The 26,629-nt window shown below is 52.1% G+C and overlaps 1 protein-coding gene across 1 annotated transcript; it reads right to left on the bottom strand.

The window, feature by feature from the left end:
- Window positions 1-18,371: 18,371 nt before the first annotated feature.
- Window positions 18,372-24,527, bottom strand: ZDHHC22 (zDHHC palmitoyltransferase 22; the record flags this gene model as incomplete). The annotated part of the gene is made up of 2 exons (XM_079699560.1): window positions 18,372-18,637; window positions 24,002-24,527. 2 exons carry the CDS (start codon window positions 24,525-24,527, stop codon window positions 18,372-18,374), a joined length of 792 nt encoding a protein of 263 aa, XP_079555686.1.
- Between the last annotated feature and the right edge of the window lie 2,102 nt (window positions 24,528-26,629).

Below are 26,629 nucleotides of genomic sequence, written 5' to 3' on the forward strand. Positions count from 1 at the left end.
CTCTTAGCATGGGTGTTCTTTACCTAGTGGAGCGGTAAGCAGATGAAGCCACTTAAAGAAGCTGGTCATGGAAGGAGAGATCCACTGAGGCTGGCAGACATGTGGAGCCAGAAACCAGATCGGCAAATGGAGGAACCTCGGAGTTGACTGGAAGGACCTCCGTTGGTTTCACGAGGCTGTAAGTAGTAGTGGTTTTAGTGGTGCGTGATTTGATCTGGTATGAAGTTTTGTGGCAAAGCTGCTGTTTTCTAAAAGCCATTCTTAGCTCAAACCAGCCCTTAAGAGAAGTTTCGGCAGATTGTGTCGGCAGTATTGAAACACATCTAGAAAAAGCTGCTGATTGAATTGGTTATGGGAATGGAGTTTGGTGACATTTGTAATTTATTACACTCATTGCTTTTTATCGATTGTGGTATTGTCTGACTTTACTATGATTCCTTCAGCAGAAAAGTAACTCTCGTGCATATATTGAAGTGTTTTTCCAGCTATGAATTCTTTAGGGTAGAGATTTATTTACCAAATGTGAATTCTTTTGAGGAAGTATGAAGTTTTGTAGAAATTGACTGTGAAATGTCAGAGAAAAATAAAAGTCACTTACTTGAAAACTATTTGGCCTTTGGGCTTTATAACTGCTTAAAATGCCAAGTGAAATCAAGAGTAAATGTTTGATTGATTTAGGTTTCATACATATGTACTCGTGTCATTTGGGGACCCTGGGATTAGTTACTGAACTTGTGGAAATTCATTGTTCAGACTCTCACCCGTGTGAACTTAAGGGAGATGCAGGCACTCTTAAGGCAAATGGATAGCCCAGCTTTCCCTAGAGTCATGGAGGTTAATATTGGGTAGGTGGGGAGGAGAGAGAGGAGAATACAAGCCAATGATTTCTTCCATCTGATAACGACACTTTCACAAACAGAATTTTTAAGTGGCAGAACCACTACGGTCGTCTCCTGGGATAAACTAAAGCCATATCAAGTGAAGTTCTTTTACCACAGAGCGGTCCTTAGCAAGTACATCTCCAAGCCTTTTCCTTCCTGCTTCTCCGAGTTGATTCCTAAGGCTCCGCTCCTCCTCATCCAGGTTCACCTACAGAGTCTCAGCAGGGAGATGTGTAGTCTTCCCTGCTCTCTGAGGCCAGTCAGGACACCCCTCCTGGGGTTTTTAAGTCACTGGGAAAATAAAAAGCTTATCATCACTTAAAGGCGTGTAGGGTTGCCATAGTCTAAATTCTTACAACATTATTTCTGTTCTACACAATTTTCTAAGTAACTTTTAAAAAGATGGCCGTAAGACCACTAAAACAAACAAAAATGGGTAAAGATGGCTAGAATAGGCCCCTCCTGAAATAGAGAACCACCCTCCCATAAGAGATGGAATCTAGAGACACGAGAGCCACAGAGTGGATCCTGCAAGGCTTAGGAGAGCGCTGTCATTGTCGTCCCTGGCCCTTGGACATGATTCCTGTATGTGGAAATACCTGCCCGTTGCAAACATGTCTGTTTAATCCATGTCTTTTATAACATCATTGCAGATTGTAGCCTGGTGCAGTGGGGTCTAAAGACCTCCATGCACCTGTCACATCTGTCACTCATTAACTGGGTGACTTTTGATAAGTCACTGAACCTCTAGGTATCACTCCTCTCAGTTGAATAATAAAGAATTGCAACTGGTTCTGTCTATGGTGCTTCCCAACTCTAACCATTTGTAAGATCTCTGTCTGTTACAGGTGAGGCTTAAAATTACAGATCTTCCTCATTTTACAGTGGGGCTACACCCTGATAAACCGATCATAAGTTGAAAATATCCTAAGTCAAAAATGCATGTGGTGGCATGGCCTTCATCAAATCCAAAAGAGTGAGCTCAGCGGAGAAATAGCCGCGCACCCTTCCTGCAGAGAGTCCCAGTCCACATTGGAAGCAAAGAGACAGTTTTCTTACAAAAAGTTGTCAGTTATCATAGAGTTAACAGTACTGTCTAGGCTGTTGCAATATATCCTCCTTCCACTCCCTTCTCCGCCTCCCCCTGTATATCCTCCTCGATTAAGTATTAAAACAGTATTTGAGTTGAAAAGAGTTTGTATATATTTAAATGAATAACTTTTTATACTCTTTGTTACATGTTTATATCAGTATTTAGTGGAAAATGTTTTGAAGTTTTTTTTTGTTTCGTTCTTGGTTTTTTTGTTTTTGTTTTTTTTTAACTTGGGTTAGAATTTTTCTTTTTGTACTGTTTCTTTAAAACAGAGTTCTTAGTAACAGGGGCAGTTCTTGAATTCAAATAAACCATTTTGTATGTAAAAAAAAAAAACAAAAACATGCATGTGGTACACCTGACCTACCAAACATCATAGCTAAGCCCAGCCAACCTTAAACTTGCCCAGAACACTTACATTAGCCTACAGTTGGGCAAGATCATCTCACACAAAGCCTATTATATAATGATGTGTTGGATAGCTCATGGAATTTGTTGACTGCTGTACTGAAAGTGAAAACAGAACTGTTGTCTGAGTACAGAATGGTGATAAGTATATCGGTTATTGACCTTTGTGATCGCGTGGCTGACTGGGGGCTGCCCAGCATCATGAGGGCATCCTACTGCACATCACTAGGCCGGGGAAGAGATCAAAATTCAAAATTTGAAGTAGGGTTTCTGCAGAATGCCTCTCTCTTTCGCACCATCGTAAAGTCAAAAAATCCTAAGTCGGAGACTGTCGGTAATCAATTAAATTTTAAAGAAAACCCTGGGTGCCTACAAAGTAGGTTCCTAGTGCTCTAGTTAGTTGATTTTAAGGTGTTCTGTCAGATTTCACACTTATTATATGTGACTCTGGGAGAAGCATTTTGCCAGCCTGCATTGGTTTTGATTACCTGGTTGCAGCTAACGTGGATTTACTAACTCCCATATAAGAGACTGCCCTCGAATGAAGACCCATTAGCCCCAAAGGAGAATAATTGGGGATTAAATCAAATTATGTCCTTTCCTAGTCAGTCATCTGCCAATAGCTCTTTCATCTGAAATGAAGGACATAATGGGTTTTTATGTTTTAGAGAAGATGTCAGTTTGCTTTTATTTTGTTCCAGATTTCTCTCCCCATAACCTTTTAATATTTTTCCCTTGGCCTCCCCGGAATCTGTGTGATGCTGCCTCAGCTCTTCTCTGTGCACCGTGCTAGGAAGCTTCCTTTTTGGCAGAGAAGATGTTTCTGCGTGTTTTCTAAGGAGGCTCTTAGGTTGGTTTAACATTATTTTAATGGTAAATAGTCATAGACCATGTAGATGTGGTGGTACTTTGTAAGGACTTTATTCTGGTCCCAGGCTCTCGGTATCATCTTTCATCCTCACCGGGAGAGAGGTAAGAGATGAGAAGAGGTCTGCCTGGGCGACACAGCACGAGCAGAGTGGCTGGAGAGAAAGAGGCAGCAGAAAGCAGCTTTATCTCGGTTCCCTTTATTATAAGAGAAGGGGAGTAGTCCTTGCTGTCCACTTGACATCCTGGGATTATGGTGAAATACAAAAAAATGATGTCTCTAAAGTACTTTGAAATTGCTCCACAGGGCAAGGCAGCTTTCCTGCACAAAAGCCCAGCAATGGAATTCAAGTGATGGCCTTCCACCCCTTAAGGGTTGTCATTTGCTTGGAATAATTAACAGTATTTTCGACCAAAATCACACTGACAACTAACGGGAAGAGAGCAAATCTCAACCCAGCCTTTGACTGGTTTCCTGGAAGGAGATATTCTGTGGGTCCGTGGACTCCTGTGACCACTTTGGCTTTTTCCTCTCTTCGTTCTTATGACACGTGGCTTTCCTATCTGTTTCTCTTTCTGAAGGATGGTTATGCAAGGCATGAGAGAATTGCTTGAAAGAACAGTCTGTGTGGTTCCTGCCTCACATTACAGCATCTGGAGGAGATGAGAAAGAAAGAGAAAAGCCTGTGGAGTAACACAGTGAGTGGGTGGAAGCTGTTAGGAAATGAAAGGGAATAAAAACTGAAAGTAGGATCCCGAGGCCAGCCCGCGTGAGGGCCCAAGTCAGGTTGAATGATGAGCGTTTGGAGCAAGGCCTTCAGAGTGGCTTGAGAGCATGAGAGTAAAAATAGCTGCCTTTAATCTTCCTAAAGCCTCACTTTATCTCAGGAATTGCAGGGGCCTTGGAGGACTGCTCGCTAATTCTGGTAAATGTCTGTATAACAGAGGTGGGCCAGGGCCTCTGTTCTCCAGGGTCACCCACAAGCCTTTGACCTCTGGCTGGGCAGATGGGAGTGCTTGGCTTGGAGCCTATCCTCCGTCTGGGGCCGAGAGCATGGCAGCTCCTGAGCCCTGGCCGAAAAACCCAGACCTGCTCCTACTCGCAGATAGTAAAACCATAATACCTCTCCAGAGAGCTGGGCTGAAATCACCATCTCTTCTGCTCACCCTGATACAAATTCATAAGTTGCCCCAGAGTCAGGGGAAGAGAAGAAGCTTAAAGATACCCACAAACAAAAAACTGCACCTTCAGTAGGCCCTGCATTCTATTTAATAAATGCAGGAAAGCCTGGTTCTAGAGGTCAGGTGGTCCCCCTAGAGAATGATTAATTCTGACTCCCCTCTGTTCTCCAGCAAGGCTTGTCGCCTGTCACTGGGCTGCTTGGGAAATGCAAGTGTGTGTTCACTTAAGCAAAACACACGGAGGAAGGGCAGTGAACCACCAAAACCAACAGCCCAGGATGCCCGCAGCTGACAGGGCAGTCCCAGGCCTGGTTTAGAGAGCGTGCTTTCACTGATGGTCCCGGAGATCCAGCAGGCCAGAGGCGCCGGGGTAACTTTAAGGTGAAAGCCTTTTTTTAAAGCCTCAAGCCGATGCTTGTCTAGTCAAGATGTATTTGGAAGTTTATGCTGCTTGCATTCTTGAAGCATTTTCCAGGCTCAGTTACTCTGCAAAGCCTCTAGCTAGTCACTTACCAGAGTTGCCAGTTGTACTCGTCAGGTCGGGCTGCAGTGACAGGACTGGCCTCCTGGCCCCGCCAACTGCAGGGCATAGGGAAACGTGAGAGAGCATGTACCTGGCCGTAAATGTCTCTGTTGCACTGATTTTTTTTTTTTTTTTTTTTTTTTTTTTTTTTTTGCAGTACGCAGGCCTCTCACTGTTGTGGCCTCTCCCGTTGCGGAGCACAGGCTCCGGACGTGCAGGCTCAGCGGCCATGGCTCACGGGCCCAGCCGCTCCGCGGCATGTGGGATCTTCCCAGACCGGGGCACGAACCCGTGTCCCCTGCATTGGCAGGCAGATTCTTAACCACTGTGCCACCAGGGAAGCCCATCTGTTGCACTGATTTTTTAATCGAGGGAAACAAGCATTCTGGGACCCACAGACTCAGAGGTGAGCAGGCATCTGACAGCACAGGTCAGCCCCATGGTAGGTCCCACTTTGGGGACCTTTAAAAATCCTCAAACGTGGGGCTTCCCTGGTGGCGCAGTGGTTGGGGGTCCGCCTGCCGATGCAGGGGACACGGGTTCGTGCCCCGGTCTGGGAGGATCCCACATGCCGCGGAGCGGCTGGGCCCGTGAGCCATGGTTGCTGGGCCTGCGCGTCCGGAGCCTGTGCTCCGCAACGGGAGAGGCCACAGCAGTGAGAAGCCCACGTAATGCAAAAAAAAAAAAAAAAAAAAAAAAAAAAAATCCTCAAACGTGGTCCTCACTACTCAGATTTTTCACTCCCCCTACCCCCCTAAAATTTGTATTACTCTCAAACCCTGATCATTTCCACTTCTGAAAGCTTTAATGTTTCCTGAAGCTTACCTGACCAAGACATGATCATTGTTAACTTCGGAGTAACAAATACATAAAATTGTCAGTACATTTATGTCCCAGGTGCTGACCTAGTTGTAGGGTATGAAACAGTGAATGAAACAGACATGTTTCTTGCTTCTGTTCTAGTGGGAGGGTAGCAATGACCAGCAGTTAGTCAGTCTTCCCTTTGATGGTTTGGGTCTCACCAGGTCGTGTACATCCAGAGTTCAGTGTGTGAGCCTGGGCAAGGTGATATGGCCTACTCACTTCTACTTTTATTTCCAAGATGAATGTTTTGATAATTTTTGGCTTTAGCATCCTTTGATTAGGGCAGGAGTCCTTCATGTTAAACTACTAGTTGAGAACAGAAGTGTTGATAGAGGCGCAGTATGTTAATTAGTTGATAAGTTCACTCCAACACCCAGCACACTAGGAGAGAGTTCTAGAAAGTGGATTATCCTGTTTGGTGACACCTTCGGACTTCTGGGCTCACCCACAAGAGAACCTGCTTCTGCTTTCCTCAGCCTCCCCCCAGCTGCTACGATCAGAAGCATTCACACGACCCCAAGCAAGCCTGAGCACCTCCTTAAATTTTGCACCGTAGGCACCTCTCTTGCCTCACCCGAGGCCCAGCCCTGGCAGTACCAAACAGTTCCTGAGACCCAAGTCCTACAGAAAGACACACGTGGTCTCCCGCCTTGGGGCCCTCACAGCTGAGCCAGGAGATGTGACTCACGGGGAGAGTAGCAACGGCAAGGTGGCTGGTGCCCAAGGTCAACTACAGACCAGAGTTGTAGGAGCTCTCCAAGGTCTCGCAAGGAAGACAAGGCGAGTTGAGCTTTGAGCTCAGCCTTGGCATTGGGTGGAGTTTAGATAAGCTGAGAGAAAGGGGAACAGCATTTTAGCCAAAGGAAAGAGTCTGAGTAGAGGCGTCATGGTGAGATGGAAATACAGCTTTGGATCTGGATCTGGTTTCTGTGTGATCCTGGCAAGTTACATACCCTTCCTGGGCCTCCTTTCCAAGTTTGTTAGATTACTATCTCCTCTAAAGGGTTACTGTGCAATGAGGTGTAAAGTGTCTACTGCAGTGGCTCCACATGGGGAGGGGGAGCGGGTGCTCAAGAAGCAGTAATCATACGATCGTTGCTGCAGGTAAAGCACGAAGTTCGAAGCTCGAAGGGATAGGATGGAGCCAGCTGAGCTGGCCTCCGTCCAGGGTCAGCCTTTCACATAGTCCTGAACGGGCAGTGAGCAGCCAATCAGCCCAGCTCCCTGCCGGTCTCCCACCCCCGGCTGCACCGAAAACAGAGCCCCTCCTTAGCACACACACTTGGCAAGCACGCTCTCCCAGCCTGTCCTAGGCCTCACCCCTCTTTAGGCCTATACAGCCAGGGGGTGGGGAGCTATTGAGGAATCCGTGTTGATTGCAGGCCCCACCCTAGCCAGGATCCTAATCTCACACGTGGCCCAGACTCCTAGCTGATGACTCAGCCTCCTAGCTGATGACTCAGCCTCCAGTCTCCGCACATTCTGTCCTCACACCTGTACGGGGTGAACTTCTTCAGACCCTCTTGCTCACGTTACTGCCCTCTGCAGGCACCTCCAGGGCAGCGGGTCTAGCCTTGGCTGCATAGTGGAAGCCCTTGAAAATCCCGATGCCCAAGGCCACACCCCAGACCAATTCTGTCAGATTCTCTGGGAGGTAGGACCTCCCCTTCCCTATCCCCATCAGTAATTAAAGCTCCTCAGAGGACTGCGAATGTACAGACAAAACTGGGAACTCCTGCAATGGCTCCCCATCGTGGGCTTGGGTTTAGGGCTGGGGCCGAGGAGAAGGGACTAGCCCTGCACTGTGCAGTGTGGTCGGTAGCACTGCCATTCCCTGGAGCTTGTTAGAAATGCAGAATCAGAGGACTAGCTGATTGTGAATCTGCATTTTTACCAGGTTCCCGGGTGATTCCTGCACATTGTCAAGTTTGAGAAGCACTGGCACCAGCTTTTACTAGACGCTTACAGTGGTCCAAGTGCGGTGCCAGGTATTTACACATGCCATCTCATTTCAGCCTCACAGCCTCTCAGCTGTTAGCGCCCCCTCTGACAAACAAGGAGACACCTGCCATTCGTTCAACAAATCCTTACTGAGTGCCTAATATGAGAGAAGCTCCGTACTAGGGACTGGGGATCAAAAAGGGCGCTCCCCTGTTGGACTAGTGCTTAGAGACCAATGTGGTATGATGTCAGCGTTATCACTTAACAGCTGTGTGTTCATGGGCGACTTCTTTGGCTTCTCTGAGCTCCAGTTTCCTCTTCTGCAGATCTGGGTTGTGGTCATGATTCAGTGATTTCCCCTAGGCCAAGTACTCACCAGAAGGCTTGGATCTAGCGTGAGCTCAAGAATGGTTGCTCTTGTTTATACTAGTAAAATACTACCAGGTTGTGGGGAGGAGGGGGAGTGGGGTAGAGGGACACCAGGCCACAGTGGTGCCTGCGGAGAGGCGGCAGGGATGAGAGCGAGGTCGTGAACGCCAAGAACCTCCCAGGAGGTGAGGCACGGGGGAGGAGCCGGGGTGTGGACAAGGCTGCCCTGTCCTTGCACTGCCTGGCCTCATGTCTCTGGATCAGGCTGGGTCTTCCCACTTTTCTGACGAGTAGATGAATCAGACCACTAGAAGCAGCATGAGTCTGGGCCTAGATCTCGCCCTTGGCCCCTTGAAGCCCTTTGTGGTTCCTCGAGGCAAGACACCGAGCAGCCCCTCCAGACCCCGGCTTGATTAGCCCGAGGTCCTCTCCTGCGCCCCACCTTGGCCTGCGGAGCGCGGGCGCCCCCTTCCGGCGGAGCCGAGCCACGGCAGCGGGCCCCGGCGAGTCCCAGGCATGCCAAGGGCGACGGGGAAGCCCAGCCAAGCTGGCTGAGACCCCGCCCCACGCGGCCCTGGTCCCACTGGGTGGGGCCCCGGCTGTGGAATTGCGGCCCGGGCCCGCGCAGGGGTCGGGTCCGCGGAATCGGTTTAGGGGTTTCGTGTTCCTCGGAGTCCCACCATTGTTTCCTGTAATTTAATTTTCTCTCCTGAAGACGTTGCTAATTAAATCCTTTCTCCGGTGAGCCGTTGTCCCCCTCCCCGGCTCCTCTGTTTATTAATTACCCAGCACGTGCGAGGGGGCTCTCGGCCCCAGCTGCCAGGCGCGCTCAGGTGGATGGACCTCGCCGCTCGCTATACTGGCCGCCTGCTCGGCTCCCTCCTCGGGTCTCCCAGGGCTTTTTCCACCCGGACCATGTGAGCAGTCCTTACAAGTCTGATTAAAAGCAGGAACAGCCCTTTTCCTGCTGCTGCTGACCTCTGCTGGCTTGGAATCTATCAAAATCCAATTCATTGCATTTCACCTCCCCTGTCTTTCCACCTCTGAAATCGTACTCCTCACTGCTTTTCCCCCAAGCACTCTTCCTGCCTTTCCCCCTACCGTCCAGTGCACAATACGCTAGGCAGAGGTTTGCCACACTGAGCCCAGTGGCTTGTGGAAGGTCTCACAGCTTATCTAAGGCACGATCGGGACTAGAACTCAGCTCTCCTGAAGCTTAGCCTCTCAGGGGTCACAAACTCAGAAGGCTCCAGGGGCCCTGTGTGTTGCACACTGGGGAGGGGTGGAGTCTGCGGCAAGGGAGAGCTGTGCTTGCCCCTTTGGGGGGGTTCATTCAGTGTGCCCCACTGAGGGCCGGGAATGTCCACTTCTTGATAAGTCTAAGAGTGAGTCCAAAGAGGGTGTGGAGAAAAGGGAAGCCTCCTACACTGTTGGTGGGAATGGAAATTGGTGCAGCCAAAAACAGCATGGAAGTCCCTTAAAAAACTAAAACTAAAGTTTAAGCAATTCCACTCCTAGGCATATAATCTGGAAACGGTGAAAACTCTAATTCAGAAACATATATTCACCCCAGTGTTCATAGCAGCACTATTTACAATAGCCAAGACATGGAAGCAACCTAATTGTCCATCGACAGATGAACAGATAAAGAAGATGAGGCACATATATGCTATGGAATATTACTCAACCATAAAAAAGAAGGAAATAATGCCATTTGCAGCAACATAGATGGACCTAGAGTTTATCATACTGAGCGAAGTAAGTCAGACAGAGACGAATATCATATGATATCACTTATATGTGGAATCTTAAAAACATGATACAAATGAACTTATTTACAAAACAGACTCACGGATATAGAAAAACTAATCATTACCAAAGTGGAAAGTAGAGGAGATAGATAAATTAGGAATTTGGGATTAACAGATATATACTACTCTATATAAAATAAACAATGAGGACCTACTGTATAGCACAGGGATCAATATCTTGTAATAAGCTATAATGGGAAAGAATCTGAAAAAGAATATCTATAGATAGATAAATGTACATATATATCTATGTACGTATATATGTACAACTGAATCATTTTGCTGTACACCTGAAACATTGTAAATCAACTATACTTCAGTAAAAAATTAATATTGCATATTTAACTATAAAAAAGAAAAGAGTGAGTCCAATGTCCGAGGATGGCAGTGACCGGAACCACTGGGCACTTTGCTTTTTTTTTTTTTTTTTTTTTGCGGTACGCGGGCCTCTCACTGTTGTGGCCTCTCCCATTGTGGAGCACAGGCTCCGGACGCGCAGGCTCAGCGGCCATGGCTCACGGGCCCAGCTGCTCCGCGGCATGTGGGATCTTCCCGGACTGGGGCACGAACCCATGTGCCCTGCATCAGCAGGCGGACTCTCAACCACTGCACCACCGGGGAAGCCCCCACTGGGCACTTTGGACTCACTGTATGGTGATCTTTCCAAGATGCCACTTACTGCTTAGGGGACATGTGAGCCCCACCCCCGTGCCTGCCCATCCAAGGCCTAGTTCTGCCCATGCTGTGGAGAAGGTTCCCAGGCTGGCACCCCTCCCACCGCTCATGAGGGCCCCCCTTCCCCTCAGATCTCCCCATGTCTTAGACGCCACTCTCCCCTCCTCTCTATCTAAAATTCCCCATTCAGACCACAACTGGCCCAACTCTCAGCTCTCTATCAGGCAGAAAAAGAAGGCAGCTCGAGCGGATCCCAGAATTTGAAAGGAGGCGTTGTGGCTTGTTGGCGGGGGGCTGCTGTCTTTAAGGAGATACTGGTGGTGAGGATTTCAGGCATCACAAGGAGGCCAGAAAGGGGCATTTGGGGACAGGGACTCTGGGAAGGAGCCCACACACAGGACTGCCTCCCCTCTGGAAGCCTCCCAACGCTGGCTCTCAGCTGCTCTCGGCTCAGAGTTTCAGGTCAGAGCCCTGCTCCCTGCCTGCCAGCTTCTGGCTAAGGCTGCCTTCAGTGGGGAGGACATTAACATGTGATCGCGCTTCGCCCGCTATCCCTTTGGCCCCTCCGGAGGCTTCTCTTTTCGCCTAGGTTGTAGATGAGCTGTGTCTCTTCCTCCTCAGAGCCCACTCCATCTTAGGGTCTTTGGTGCCTCCCCTGCTCTGGTCTCTGTGGGAGGGGGTGTGAGAGGTGCCCGGCTGTGCTCAGCCTTCTGTCTGCGTCTGGTCCCCTCCTTCAGGTGCCCTGATACTGCCTGGGAGGGCAGCAGCCCGGAAATAACTGAGGCCTTTCCCCCTGGCTAGGTGTTGTCCCTGAGCCCTGGAGGATGGCCCCAGCCTGGACTGTCCTCAGACCCGCACAGCCAGCCTCTGGTAGAAGCTGCTTCATCCAGGGCAACTCGCCATCGTCATCAGTCTGGGAGGAACCAGATACACCACACAGTTCCTGAAATCAGCTGTTTTCACCTGCACAGTCACCTTAAGCAGCTGACTGTCTGCTCTGTGAAGAGAGAGGCTGAGCCTTGTTCCTCTCTCTGTTCCCACCAGGGCCTGTCACATGGTAGGTGCTCAATAAATGTGTTGGAGGAATCAGTCAGTCAATGAACTGATGAATAAAAATGCGACTCCTTGTTACTTTTCAGCAGGGAATTTATTGGATATCTACAAGAGTCCACGTAGAAAGACAATCTAGTGTCTGGGTTAAAAGGATAAAGTCAGGAGCAGGCAGCCTGGCTTTGAATCCCAGCTCTGCCACAAGGCTTTGGGAAAGTTATATAACCTCTCTGGGCCTCAGTTTCTTTATCTGGAAAATAGGGGTAGTAATAAATCATACCTCAAGAGGTTGCTCTGAGAAATAAATAGTGCAGGTAAAGTGTGTGTACGACAAGGGCCTGCCATGCAGAGAATGTTCAGTAAGTGTTGATCATTCTCACTCACGGTAGAATTACTGCGACAGTAGTGTCAGTGGACTGCACTCTACACTAGAAATGGGGGAAACCAGGGCACTTCATCATCTCCATTCCCACCCTCTAAGATTCACAGTAGAGTTGGGAGACGAAATCCACAAAGAGGGAGGAAGTTAGAGCTGCCAGGTGTAGGGGAAGATTCCCCCAGGGCTGGACTAGTTGAGGAGAGGCCCTGTGGGATGTAGTGGGGCTGGGAGAGGCCTAGGCTGATGGAAGAGGCATGTAGCTGTGGGGTGTGGGGTCACCCACGAGGTGGCAGAGGGCCACAAGGGGGATGTGGACCTTGCCAGTCAAGTCAGGAGACTGTACATCATGCAGGTCATCCCTACATTTCAGGGTTTTCAGCTTTTCAATTCTACTCTAGCTCCTGGAGGCCATCTTGGCAGAAACAGTTTCCTTCCAACCCCATTTGCTGAGTCTGGGTGGGAAGGAAAGAGTGATGGGGAGCTCCCAGAGGCCCCTCTTTGGGTCCAGGGATCTCCGATGGTCCCAACTGAGTTTTCCAGCAGCTTCAGGCTGAAACTCTGGGCAATAAACATGACCCCCTGCCTTTGGTCTCCAACCTGGAGGACCCTGCTGATCTAGACATCCGTTTGTGCCTGATGCACCCAAGCAGGACACCCTTGACCTAGGATGAGCCAAGCGTTTGTAAGAAGCGATCAGAGGGAGGAGACAGGGAGAGCGTGCCCCCAGGACTAAAATCTTCCCTGACTGTGGTTGCATACTCATGATCCTATTACTGCTAAATGGAGACTTGAAATTCCCAGAAATCAACTGGCATCCCTGCCCCTGGATAGTCCTTCCCATCCCCACTTCCACCCACAGCCTTGCTTTTCTGCCTAGCCAACTCCTATTCATCCTCTGTGACCCAGATGTCACCTCCTCTGGGAAGTCTTCCAGCCTACCCACGGCTGAGTGAGTGCCCTCCTCCAGGCTTCCCTAGCACCCTGTCCTCCTCCTTCCATCAGCGCTCTCATACCACGGGACCGTCTGTGATTGGTCCTCTTCCCTGTGAGCTCCCCCAGGTCAGGCAATGGGTCTCACTCATCTGTGCCTTCCTGGTTTTTGGCACCATGCCTGGCATCGAGTCAGCATCAATGAATGTTTGAGGCATGAATGGAGAAGCTGGGCCAGCACGACCCAGAGAGAGAGGAATAGGGCAGAGGCAGAGGCCAACACCAAGAGCAGCTGAGCTACCCCAGACACCGCCTGCCCCACCAGCAGGCTCGCCTGGCTGGTAAGCAGGTCCAAGGTTCGGCCTCATCTCTAAGGCACCTGGGATAAGACAGGAGTCAGGCATCCTTGCTCTCTGCCCATCACCCCCTTCTCTGCCCAGCAGGAGGGGCTGCTTCCCAAGCATCCCTGAGTGCTGCCCAGAAGCAGGGCAGGAGGGACATGAGGGGGAACAATGAGGCCAGTTGGAGGACACAGGGTACAGAGAGGAGCCGGGGCACTGGGGGGACCAAGTACATGGAGCGACAGGGACAGCCATGTTCTTAGTGGAGGAGACTGGCTGAAAGATGGCGGCCAGGACCGAAGGACCGGGCTCCTCATTAGAGTGGAGGGGGATGTGGCTTAGGTCTCCTCAAGTACATCCTTTCCCCAAAGCTCCTTTGGTTCCCAAGCACTGGGGAGCCCGATATCTCACTGTGTCTGACACTGGGTGTGGAGACCAGAGGACCTATGACCTCTATTGCCACAGGCAGCTGGTTCCCCACCCCACGGCTTTGGGAGTCAGAGAGTTGTGCATAAAAAAGCTCTGAACCCCTTCCTCCACTCACGGTTGCAGAGTGGTTATTAAGAGTGACACCATCGGGCTTCCCTGGTGGCGCAGTGTTTGCCTGCCGATGCAGGGGACACGGGTTCGTGCCCCGGTCTGGGAAGATCCCACATGCCGCGGAGTGGCTGGGCCCGTGAGCCATGGCCGCTGAGCCTGCGCGTCCGGGGCCTGTGTTCCGCAACGGGAGAGGCCACAACAGTGAGAGGCCCGCGTACCACAAAAAAAAAAAAAAAAAAAAAGAGTGACACCATCAACTGCCAACCAATGGGGCAATGACAGTGGCGAGCGTTCAGGGGCCCTGAACCCTGCCCAGGGTCATGTTCTCCTCCCAATTCCAGTGCTCCTGATGGCCTGTCCTTTGAGGTCACACTGATCACCCCACCTCAGCCTTCAGGATCACCTTGGATCCTTTCACCAGTGCCCCTCCAGTCACGCTCCATGTCTGTGAAGTGCCTCGGATATCTTCCCTTCCTTACCAGCCTACAGCCACTATTCCCCCCTAGAGCCTGATTACATCATATGCAGATCATAGCAAATGCCTCTTATCTGGTCCCTCCCACTTCCAGTCTACCTGCCAAAGCTCCATTTTCTGAACTCTAGCTCTAATCAGGTAATTCCCTTGCTCAAAACCTTCAATGGTTCCCTATTACTGGTCAAATTTATTCCAGATCTCTTAGCTTGGCATTCAAGGCCCCTCTGCTCAGGTCCCAACTCTTAGCCTTAACTCCCTCTGCCTCACTGTGATGTCCCCTATCCTAACTGTTCCACGATCATTCCAAGGCTCCAGGCCTGTTCCCTCCACCTGGACAGCCCTCTCCATCCCTCTCCACCTGCAGAATCTCATCCCTCCTTCCAGGCTTTGCCCAAATGGAAGCTCCCTGCTCCCTACCTGTGGATGTGCCCTCTTCGTCCTTTGAGCACTCCCAGGAACCTCTCCCAGGATGTGAACCCCTGGAGAACAGAGCTGTCTCATTTGTCTTCCAGCCCCCACTGTGTGCACAGCCCAGTGCTGGGCACATCAGGGGAAGAAGAGCTATGGAGTGAGTGAATGAGCACGGATCTGTGCAATCATTGAGCACCTACTACGTGCCTGGTCCCTGCCAGGCATCCAGGGTACAGTGTGAACAAGGCAGGTGTGTCTGCCCTGTGGAGTATGGATAGCTCACACTCTAGAATGTGCTGAGGGTTAGCTGCAGCTCCATTCATCCCTTCCCGCTGGCCCCAGCATATCTCGGGGCTGCCTTGCTGGTTGCCCCTTGGTGTGTGTTCAGGGAATGCCGACCCATATACAACACTGACCTTGGCTGAAGGTTCTTCAACAGCCCGAGTAGAATGAGCACCTTGCAGCTGTGTCCTCCATCAGTCCAGGCCTGCACATCTTTGGATGCATCAGAGGTTATGCCCATTCACCTGCTCAGGGACCACTCCCTCCTTGCAGGGCTCAACACCGTCCCAGCTACCAAGGTGTCCACGTATTATAGGGGCCAAAAGGGCGGGGGCCCTGGCTGATCCTCAGTGGGAGTCAGTTCTGGCTGAGATGGAGGACCAGGTGGACTCCCCTCTTCATTCACTCCCCAACTGTCATGGGAAGGAGTGGGAGAGGAGGATTGCGAGAGGGAGGAGGAGGCAAGTTCCCAGGTGGGACATTCCATCCCTGCCTGTGGGTCCACAGCTCCCAGCACGCAGACCTGCTACGAACCAGGGTTGACACCCACACTTTTACCAACCACACGGCACAATCCTGACCACTCACAATGGACACTGGCTGAAGGGCTGGAGCAGGATCCTGGGGGCCCCACGCAGCTGCCAAGCACTGCCCTTTTCATCGCTGGATTTGAGGTGAGCCCAGGATCCCAGGGAAGGAGCAAGAGCGGCTGGGCAGCAGGGGTGGATTACTCAGGGAGTCTGGACACTGGTTATTTACCTACTGGAACAGAAGCATTTTTAATACTTACCTTAAATATTTTAGCAGCTAGTATGACTGTGTCAGTGTATTCCAGCCTTGCCAGCCCTGCTACCAACCACAGTGCCAAAACAATCACACCAAGTCCAATTTAAAACCACATATTTTATTGATGTTCTTCATCGACAGTATAGGGCCATGTGTACAAATATTTCTCAAGTCCTACACCTGGCAACCTCCCCACTGTCACCCCCACTGACCAATCAGCCAGGAGGTGACTCCCTGCACATATGCCTTTTGCTCCCTCACACTGCTGAGCCTCCAGGAGATTGAGCATGGCAGGGCTGGCTTCCAAGCTTGAGCTTTGGGGTCAGGGGTGAGCCAGGCCCTTTCCCTTCTTGCCTTCCACTCCCACTGATTCAATATGGTCAGAACTGAGGGTGAGGATGGCCCCCCCGCCCCAATGACCCCTCCATCCAGGAAGCCTGGGGTCCCCTTCAACCCTCTCTGCCACATCCTTCCCCTCCAGGTGACCTATCCTGCTGACCAGCATGATGGCAGAGTGACTATTTTTCAGGGGGTGGGGACATGGGGGCAGCAACAGGATGCTCTTGGTGGCAGGGATTTCATCTTGTTCACCACTGTATACCAGTGCCTGGTAGAGACTTGGCACATAGTTGGTGCTCAGTAAATACATGTAGGATGAATGAATGAATAATATAAGAGGGAGAAGTATGAGCAGGTGGCACCATTACTACATTAGTTCTCTAGGGGGCATGAAGGCAGAACCAAGATAAAGTCCTCCCAAGCTCTGCTCAAGAACTTGAGGTGTTGTGCAGTGTCGTGTGGCAACGGTTGGGGTCACTGTGGCCACCAGCTGGACACTGCAGAGTGTGGGCTCCAGCAGACTGGATAGCAGAATGGCCTTGGGACCCAGTCAGGAGGGCGCACTTGTGTTGTCCCCACTCCCTCATATGCCCCAGGAGTCTGGTCTTCTGAGTCCCAGAATGCAGAGCAGTGCCCTCATCCAGAGCCAGTCAGGGCTGGTCTCCCAATTGCACCCCTATATTCTGGTCTCCCCATTCCTGAGCCTCAACTCTCCCAATCTCAATCCTCAGAGTTGAACATGATTTTCCAGCTTTGCTCTCCCCACCACTGCCCCAACCTGCCCCTGACGCTGCCCCATCTCCCTGTCCTCAAAGGCCAACCCCCTCAACTAGCATTAATACCTAGTAGTCCCATCTCCCTGGAGGTCGGGTAGGGTCCTGAAAGTTTGCATCATGATTTTCAGACTACTCCACGCCCGTCCCATCCTCCACGAAAGCAAATAATTCACAGGTATCTCTGCAGATCTTGCCTCTGGACCTGGCAATCACGAAGAAGACACTGGCATCTTGGGGTGGGAAAGGATCTTCTTTCCCTGACCCTGTGCAGAAATTCTTTCCATAGCATGCTTGCCAGATGACTGCCTAGTCCCTTCCAGAATACCTCCAGTTGTGAGGCACTCACTACCTTCCCAGGCAACTATTCAAACACTGAACAGCTTTAGCTGCTAGAAGGTCCTTCAGAAATGAACCCATTTGCCCCTTTCATTCTGAGTCCCCAAATATCCCAGTGCCCAATCTCTGTGTGACCCTCTCTCTTCCCATTCTTTCTCTATTTTCATAACATTCCTCACCACTTTTCTCTCTCCCTCTCTCTCTCTCTCTCTCTCTCTCCCTCTCACACACACACACACACACACACACACACAATCAAATGCCCCCTTCTATATGGTTGTGCAATCACATACCACTCTCATTTATCAGTATCTCCCTTCCCTTCTCTCTTCTTCCTTGCCTTCCCAGCATCTAGCAAAGACCCAGAGGCTGGAGACCAATGGGGAAGGCTGGAAGAGTGCCAGGGAAAGGAAGCGTCCAGCCAGGTCCTGGATTGCACTGGGTAGCCAGCTGAGGCGGGGTGGACAGGGGACAGCAGCTAGAAATCCCAGGCCATTGGCTGCTGTCTCCCAGAGAAAGGCCTTGCAACTTGACGGCTGGGCAGCAAGCTACCGAGTTCTTTTTTCCTTCCACTGTTCAAGATTCCACAGAGGGGATGAGGACACACACCGCTCCTTTCCCAACCTCACTAGCACTTGGCAGAGCTGACTTGGCTGCCTCTGACACATGGTAATTTTAAACCTTTTTGCTAGACTCCAGGTCCTGGGGAGCTTCATACCAACAGCAAGAATCCCCTCCCTACTCCTAACATGGGGCTGAGAGGAAAAGCTCTAGCAGATAGCAGTGATGACATGAGACTTGGTGGAGCGTGGGTGAACCAGGCAGAGGGGAAAAGCAGACACCCCAAGGGGGAAGAAACAAAAGCAGAAGCTCTGAACGGTTAGCAGCCACCAGGCTGGCTCACGGGGAACCTAGCAACGCCTTGGTGGCCATTTTCCCTCCTTGTCATGATCCACCAGCCAACGCTGTTCTCTGTATGTTACAGACCAGGGGTGGATGTTAGGACCTTACCAGTCCAAAGTTGTAGTGGGCCATGGGTGGAGACAGGGTGTTGTGGTCTTATGTTCACGAGGAGTCAATACACACACACAGAGAAATGGTGGGAGTGCCTGCTACTTGTCCCGCTGCTTGGAGCTTTCACTTCCAACATTGAACATGGGGACCAGCAGGCCCAGGAGCCACCTCTTTCCGAAGACCTCCTGTAAGTTCTTGCGCCAAGGCCGGGCCCTCACTGCCACCCCCTTCCGCACCTGGTGGCGGGTCTGCCCCCGGAGGATCAACAGCAGCTGATGGCAGCAGAAGCCAGCGCAGGCCAGGCCGATGGCAAACCAGAGGTAGAGCATGAGGATGACGAACATTTCAGGACCAAGGACAGCTCCTGCAGGGGGCGGGAAAGCAACAGAATCACTTTACACGCAGGCCACGCACTGAACTGCCATCCAAGCAGGCGCTTTCCGCTAGGGAGGGAGATTAATGAGATTGAAGCTACATCTCAGCTCTGCAGCGAGGGAGAGGAACAAGTTGTCCTAACTTTTTCTTAGTGCTGATGGCTCCTGAGGCGAGAGAGGAGAACTGGGGACGTGGGTGGGGAAAGGAAAGGAAACTTCTATGGGCAGTGCCTAGATGCTAGCATTTCCTCAGGGTCAGTGATACCACCTCTCTCTCTCTCTCTCTCTCTCTCTCTCTCTCTCTCTCTCTCTGCCTTCTCTTTTGGGGCTAGAAACAGGGAGAAGTGTTTTTTTTCAGGAGGAGAGAGGAGTGAGCTGAGGACCCTGGAGAGGGAGCTGGTGCCTGGGCAGTTGTCTAGACTGCAGTGCCTTCTCTTCGGAGCTGTGAGCACTGGCTGGGAGGACTTGGGAAAGTGACAGCATGATGGAGAACAGGGCCTAGTCATCAAGAAGAATAAATCACGAGTTTCAAGACAGTGCAGAGGATAATACAGTCATCAATGTTAAAAAGAGGACAGTATGGCCACTGGAAATTTCAGCCAGAGCCGTCCTGTCAGAGCTTGCTAAGGCTGGAAGAGGCCCCCAAGGTCATCAGTCTAGGTCCCTGCCTTGAGCTGGACCTTCCCTAAACTCCTCTAAACCAGTACTCTCCAAGACTGGTTTAAACATCATTGAGTAAGAGATTCCCCACTCTTCCTCCGAGTTGGGGTGGTCGGTCCGTGCTAAGTTTGAATCTCCCAGCTCTGTGGTCTTGCACAAGTTTCTTAACTTCTCTGAGCTGCAGTTTGCTTATAATGTAAAATGGGTATAACAACAATGATTCCATAGGGTTGCATGATTCAGAGAAATTGTGTGCGCAGTGGCCAGCATTCTGGTTCACACTCAGCGCAGCACTCCCTCCCTGCTGGGCATCCTTCACAGATAAGGAGACTACCTCCAAAAGGGGCTCAAGTTTAACTCTTAAGACCATCACGCTTTCTCCTTCTCCTTTCCAGGGCTTGGAGATCTGGCTGAGTTACTACTTTAGCAGACTTGACCTGCCCAGCAGCCAGGGCAGTGGGCCCAGGAGAGAACTCAAAACTCAAAGCCCTCCTCAGCCCCTCTCTCCAGCAGGGCAAGCTCACCATCACTTCCTCCAGTGAGATGCGGGTACCTGCCAGAGACCCTACCTTACAACCTATTCAACCTCTGCAAATCTCAACCCCATTCCTCCCTTATCCAGCTTCCCGTGGCGCCCACGGACCTCTTCTCATCTCCCCATGTTTCCATTCCCAGACCCCTGAGGGCTGGGCTTTTAAAACTTTTCCAGGGACTTCCCTGGCGGTGCAGTGGTTAAGACTTCACGCTCCCTATGCAGGGGGTCTGGGTTCGATCCCTGGTCAGGGAACTAGATCCCACATGCATGCCACAACTAAGAGTTTGCATGCCACAATTAAGCAGCCTGTGAGCCTCAACTAAGGAGGCCGCCTGTTGCAACTAAGACCCAGTGCAACCAAATAAATTAAAAAAAAACTTTTCCAATCTGAGCAATGGTGGACTCAGTGGCCAGGAGGATGTGGATATGATTCAGGTTTGCTCATTAGCATCCCCCTCTTGCCTTCAGCCCTAGGAGCTTTGATAGCAGGTTTCTCTTCGCAAACTTGGGGACAAATAAAGTCCTGCTGCCCAGGGGATGGAAATCTCAGTCCAGCTGGCTTGCACAGGGGGCAGGGGGCAGCAATGGGACAGGGCTCACCTCGGGCTGTGCCATCCCTCTGACCCACTTCTTTCTTGTCAGCACAGGTTAGCTCAGGCAGCCATGTGCAGGATGAAGGATTCTGGGACCATGGTGCCCTCTGGGGTGCAGGAATGCTACAGGCAAAGATGGCCTTCAAGCTGGGATGTGCAAACATCAGAGCTGTCAAGCGCAAGCCTGCCTTGCACCTCAGCCTCAGGGACAAGCCTGGGCTGATGGAAGCTGTTTTCCACAGTCTCTTTTTTCTGGCGCTAAATCAAGGCATGTAGAAAAGACCTTGTGGCCTTTCCCCGGCCCCTTGCAGCAGCTACAAAAGGCTATTCTGGGGACATGCTTTCTCTCAAAGTGTTTGAAGCTGCCTAGCCTGGCTGCCTCAGCTCCTCTGAACTATTTAATAATAGTTCTACTTCTTTTAGAAAATCACAGAATTTTCCTAATGGGCCTGAAGGGTCACACCATCCAATCACTCCACCCTGGCTTTCCACCAAGCACCTATAGCACCTTTGACAGATCATCACCCAGCATCTTTAATATACATCCTGGGATAAGAAGCTCTCTCCCACCCAAAGTGGCTCATTCATCAAGAAGCAACTTCAGAGAGGCAGTATTGTGGGAAGAATGTGGGCTCTGGAGGCTAGCAGCTCTGAGTCCAAAGCTTGGGTTGGACTCACACTAGCTGTGTGCTTTCAAAGCAACTTAACCTTGTTAAGCCTTTGGTTGCCGAGTCTTTAAAAATGATATAATAATACCTACCTCACAAACTTGTCCTGAGGATTGGATGAAATGAGACCTGCACAGTGGTTAGCACATAATATTTGCTCAACAAATATTAACCCCTTTTCCCTTCTACTGGACTTTCTGGCACCCACCACACTGGCACACTTTTCCAAATGCCATGACACAGGTCAGATGGTGTCATCTCCATTTCCCAGATGAGAAGAATGAGGCTCAGAGAAGTGACACAACCTGTACTGGTCCCATGAAGCCAAAATAAAGAACAGCTTCTAAAATCTAACTGGCCAGTCTCCTTCCTCTCTGGCATCAACGGAGGGCATGTGGGTACAGCCACCAGAAGACCCCTCCCACTTCTGGCTCACGGGGCCCACACACAGCCATCCCATGCTCTGGTGGCAGATCTGCCTTAGTACCACAGTTGGGGACAGCTCCATCTAGCAAACGACTTGTCCCTTTTCACACCCTCCTGTCCACCTGGCCTCTGGAGCAGATGAGAGGGCAGTGCCCTCAACCATTTGAGGGTTGAGAAGAGAGGGAGAAAGGACAGGAAGGAAGAAGCTGAACAGGTGAGGTGTGTGTCAGGGCAGGCGAGAGAAGGGCTGCCAAGGGGAAAGATGAAAGGCCAGCAAAGGAGGAGGATGAGATGGGAGAGTTGGAGATTAGAAATCATGGTCTCGGGACTTCCCTGGTGGTCCAGGGGTTAGGAATCTGCCTTCCAGTGCAGGGGATGTGGGTTTGATCCCTGGTCGGGGAACTAAGATCCCACATGCCACGGGGCAACTAAGCCCGCGGGACAACTAGAGAGCCCCCGCACCACCACTACGGAGCCCGCGCGCCCTGGAGCCCGAGCACCACAACTAGAGAGAAGCTCGCGCGCCGCAGCAAAGAGCCCATGAACCGCAACAAAAGATCCCGCATGAGACAATGGAGATCCGGCGTGCCGCAGCTAAGACCCAATGCAGCCAAATAATAAAAAGAAAAAGAAAAAGAAATCTTGGCCTCCTTTTCCTAGTGGCTCTGGTGAGGAGGTTAAAGATAGTGGGACTCATTTTTCTGCTAGAATAGGGATCTGGGCCCCAAGATAGGCACTGACTGGCTCTGTTCCCCCGTCAGATCAAAGCAAGAGGTTCCTCTTCTTTACTTTCCTGTCTCCCACCCAAACCTAGCACATATGGACAGGCCTCAAGCCCAGGCTTAAATCAAACCATTTCAAGATCCTCTCTTTGGAAGCACCCATTTTTATGTGATGAAACTACTTGGAAAAGAAAGTGTAATCAGTCTCTCTGGCTCTCCTCATCTCTCCACCTGCCTGTGCTCACACTCCACCGCCTAGCCCGCCCACTTTCCCTCCCCCGTCCTGGTTATTTCAGTCCCAGCAGCCTCCTATGCTGGCGCCAGGATCCAGAAGGTCCGAGAGCTCTGAGTTCTGGGCCCAGCTCAACCACCAGCCCTCAAGGCAACCCTCATAGCTGGGTCCTTCTTGCAGGGCCTCTGTGTTCCCACTGCCAAATGGCACAAAGTTTTATGCCTGCAGAGGACTGGGCTGAGGCCCCAACAAAGACCAAAACAATGGCTTCCCCCAGAGTGGGGCCGAATATCATGAATGTCCAGCCCAGGCATATCAAGACAATTTGGGGTTCTCAGTGGAAGAAGCTGCCCTCTGTCTTTTTTGTCCCTGAAAGGTCAATGGGGTATGAAACATGCTGTATTTCCTGTGCTGCTGTGCATTGTCTAAACACCTGGGAGGCAGGCCAGAGGCTGCTGCTCGGAAGTAGTAAGATCCTGGGCAGCCATTTAACCCCATCTGAGTCTCAGTTTCTTCATGAGAAATGGAGATGACATCACACACGCACCGCTCTGTGTCCATATGTGCATGCTACTAATTGTAAGAGCCAAGTCAGTCAGAGTCAAAGGCCAGGGTAGGTGGAGCGAAGGAAATGAGGTAGGGGCAAATTTCATGGCTAGGTAGGGTGGTTGCTGACCGGCGTCAAGGCCTGGTTCCTGCCACCAGGAACCAGGTCCCTCTGGGCCTGGTACCCCACTCTCCTTGGGGTACACTATATAAAGCACATTCCTCACCAGGGGGCATAGCTGAGTGTGAAGGTCTACATGCCTGGCTCCTGCAAGTGTAAGAGCCTCCTGGAGGGTCAGATCCCACACCAGTCCCATGGCTCTGTGGTGTGAAGATGGAGCCATTAAATATGGCTGCATCTCCAACCAGGATGCTCCTTGCTCTGAGCCATCTGCAGACTGGAGAACAACCTGGAAGGGGTCAAATTTAGTGGGTAGGAGGGCGAGGGTTAGCCTTCTGCTGGGACTGGCTCGGCACCCTGGTCAACCTTACTGTGGTTGATCAGCAAGACCTGGAAGGCAAAGTTCTCATAGGAATGTGTGAGCAGGATTGGGGGCCAGGCAGAGGAAGGACATAGCATGGGGGTACTTCGCAGGCTGCACGGAGGGATGGCCAGCAATCAGCCCCTCCTGGCACAGGGCAGGTGTATTGCCTGGTTTGCCACAATTCTATGAGCAAACGGACAGTGGCGAGCAACGAGGAGAAGATGAATGAGGATGGGGGTGGGAAGGGAGGTTGCCAGGTGACATACAGCATGCCCGGTTAGTCTGAATTTCAAACAGATAACTAAAAAACTTGAGTGTAAGTATGTCCGCTGCAATATTCAGGAAATACTTATATTAAATAGTTATGCATTGTTTATCTGAAATTACAATTTAATTGGGCATCTTGCATTTGCTAAACCTGGCAAACTTGGGGTTGAGGTAGAAGGTCTTTGCATAGGGCCCAACCTGCCTGCCAAGGCCCACTCACCGGAGAAGAACTGGCTGATGGAGGTGGGAAGGAGCGTGAGGAAGGCCAGGGGGTGGGCGAAGGAGATGGAAAGGACCGCGGAGATGTAGGCCACGCCGGCCACCATGGAGTAGAGGCAGGCCAGGGAGGTGTAGAGGCAGAACAGGATGAAGTTGCGCATGTTCCTGCTCCCGATGCAGTTGCCGGTGAAGAAACAGTGATGGTCGTGCCTCAGGGTGACTCTGGCGCACACTCGGCAGAAGTGGGCGCTGGGCGGAGGGCACAGGGCCCTCCTGGCTGCGGTCCCCTGGCAGGCATCCAGGTCGTCTGGGGAGTTCTGGATGACCAGGACATAGTTACCCAGGGCGTTGGTTGAGAGGAACAGGAAGAATGCCCCATGGAGCAGCGCAGGTGAGAAGAGCCGGGCGGCCGAGGGGTCCTCACGCATACTAGGCAGGAAGAGGAAGAGCTGCAGCACGAAGGTCACCAGGGAGATGCACAGGAAGTAGGCGGGGGCCACCACGTTGAGCAGCCTCAGGGCCAGCATCCTCGATTACATTCCTAAGGGGCCCAGGGTGAGAGGAAGACTCACTGCAGCGTCCGGAGGGCTCCCTAGGGCGCTCCCTGGCGCTATCTGTCCGTCCCGCTCCACGCAAATCCATGTTCCTCGGGTCACCCCTCCTCTCTTCCCTAACCCGTGACCAAGCAGGCGTGAGACCCCGAGATCATGACAGCCTCTGGGAGCCAAGCCCTACCTTCTGGTGCCCACCTCCTCCGTTTCTGAGGCACCTCGGCGCCTTGACGCCCCGGGGGTCAGGTACAAGGAGGGCGAGGTGGGGACTTGTTCTCAGTCCATAGGAGGTGGCTGCGGGTGGGCTGCCTAGGGCTCTGCTTTTTTTTTTTTTTTTTTTTACATCTTTATTGGAGTATAATTGCTTTACAATGGTGTGTTAGTTTCTGCTTTATAACAAAGTGAATCAGTTATACATATACGTATGTCCCCATATCTCCTCCCTCTTGCGTCTTCCTCCCTCCCACCCTCCCTATCCCACCCATCCAGGTGGTCACAAAGCACCGAGCTGATCTCCCTGTGCTATGCGGCTGCTTCCCACTAGCTATTTTATGGCAGTGGAGACGTTCCCAGGTTTGGGATTCCTCCTTCAGACCTCCTAGGAGGAGAAAGCAGAAGATTTGGGGTGGGGGCAGATAGAAATGACCTACTGGAAGTACTGTTTCACCTCCCCTTTCTCCACCCCCCATATTGGGCAATACTCAGGGACCTTACCCATAACGCAAAGAGCTTTGGGGGTATGTGTGTTTGCCTGTGTGTGTGTGTGTGTGTGTGTGTGTGTGTGCGCGCGGGGGGTGTTCCTTGTGTGTGATTTTGTATGTGTAATCTGTGTGCGCCTCGGTATCTGTGTTTGTGTATGTGTGTATCTGTGTGTACACACACGCAGCCGCTGCCACCTGGCTTTTTAGAAAAAATCAATGACAACAATCGATACATTCCCACAAGCACTTAGGCGATGGGTGGGATGGGGGGGCGCAGCAGGAATACCTGTGTCAGCCGTTTCCGGTCAGCCCATCTCTTCGAAGCTGGCTGCCCTATAGCTATTTCTTGGCAAAGAGCGTCTTCATTTGAGGCGACGAAATTAAAATCCGCCCCCCTCCGCGCTTTCCTCCCGCCCTCCTGGAGCGAGAAACCCAAACAACCCCGATGGCGCTTGAAACCCCTTCGATGCCAACAAGGTGTCCCTGGGCGCAGGCGTGGATGCTTGGCCAGGTTTCCAGGGGATCGACCCCCGCCGCTGAGCTCCACCCCGCCCCACAGCCCCGGTTCCTGCCCAGCTTCGGAAGCCACCGAAAAATAGGGTTCCGTGCGCCCGGGAGAACTTTTCCAGGGGCTAAGGAGCAGGCGAGCCCGAGGCGCGAGAAAAGTTCTGGGCAGGCTGCTGCACCCAGGACGGGCGAATGCCACTAGGCCTCCGTCCAGGCTGTCCCGTCCCCACTGGGTGACTGATCACCTTGGAGTCCCCTTTGCAGGTGCCAGCGCCCCAGGAGACTCGCGGCCGCCGTGGGGACCGCGGGTCTCTCTCCGCCGCAGGGGCTCAGCGCAGGGCACGCCCGGGGGTGGTCGCTGGGGGATCCCGGGGGCTACGGCGGCGCTGACCACCCTAGAGAGCCCGCGGCCCGGGATCCAGCGAAGCAAGTGTCTTCCCCTCGCTGGTCGCCAGGGGAGCCGCGGGAGCAGCCTCCAGATGCGCCGCGGCGCCTGGAAGGCGAAGGACGGGCTGGGGGAGTGAGGGGCGCACGGCGGGCGGCCGCACCGCAGCCCCGGCCCTGTGCGGGAGAAGGGACAGCGGAGACCGCCGGGGCGGCCTGGTGGCCATTTAGCACTGGCGCCGGCCGCCCCCACGGCGGCGGGTGGCATAGCCGGAGCCCTAGCGAGGCAGGCAGCGCGGGCGGCCGCCGGCTTCTCGGCCACCGCCTCCCGGACGCCCGGGAAGCCGCCCCCCGCGCGGCCGCCGCCGCCGCACCGCCGCAGAGCAGTGGGGAAATGAACTCACCAAGCTCTGGTCGCGGACAAGAGGAGCCCTGCACGCCGGCTCTCGCCCTCCCCAAGGCTGCAAAGTTGTGGGCTCGGCCCCG

This window comes from Hyperoodon ampullatus (assembly GCF_949752795.1).
Source record: "Hyperoodon ampullatus genome assembly, chromosome: 3".
Classification (NCBI taxonomy): Eukaryota; Metazoa; Chordata; class Mammalia; order Artiodactyla; family Ziphiidae; genus Hyperoodon; species Hyperoodon ampullatus.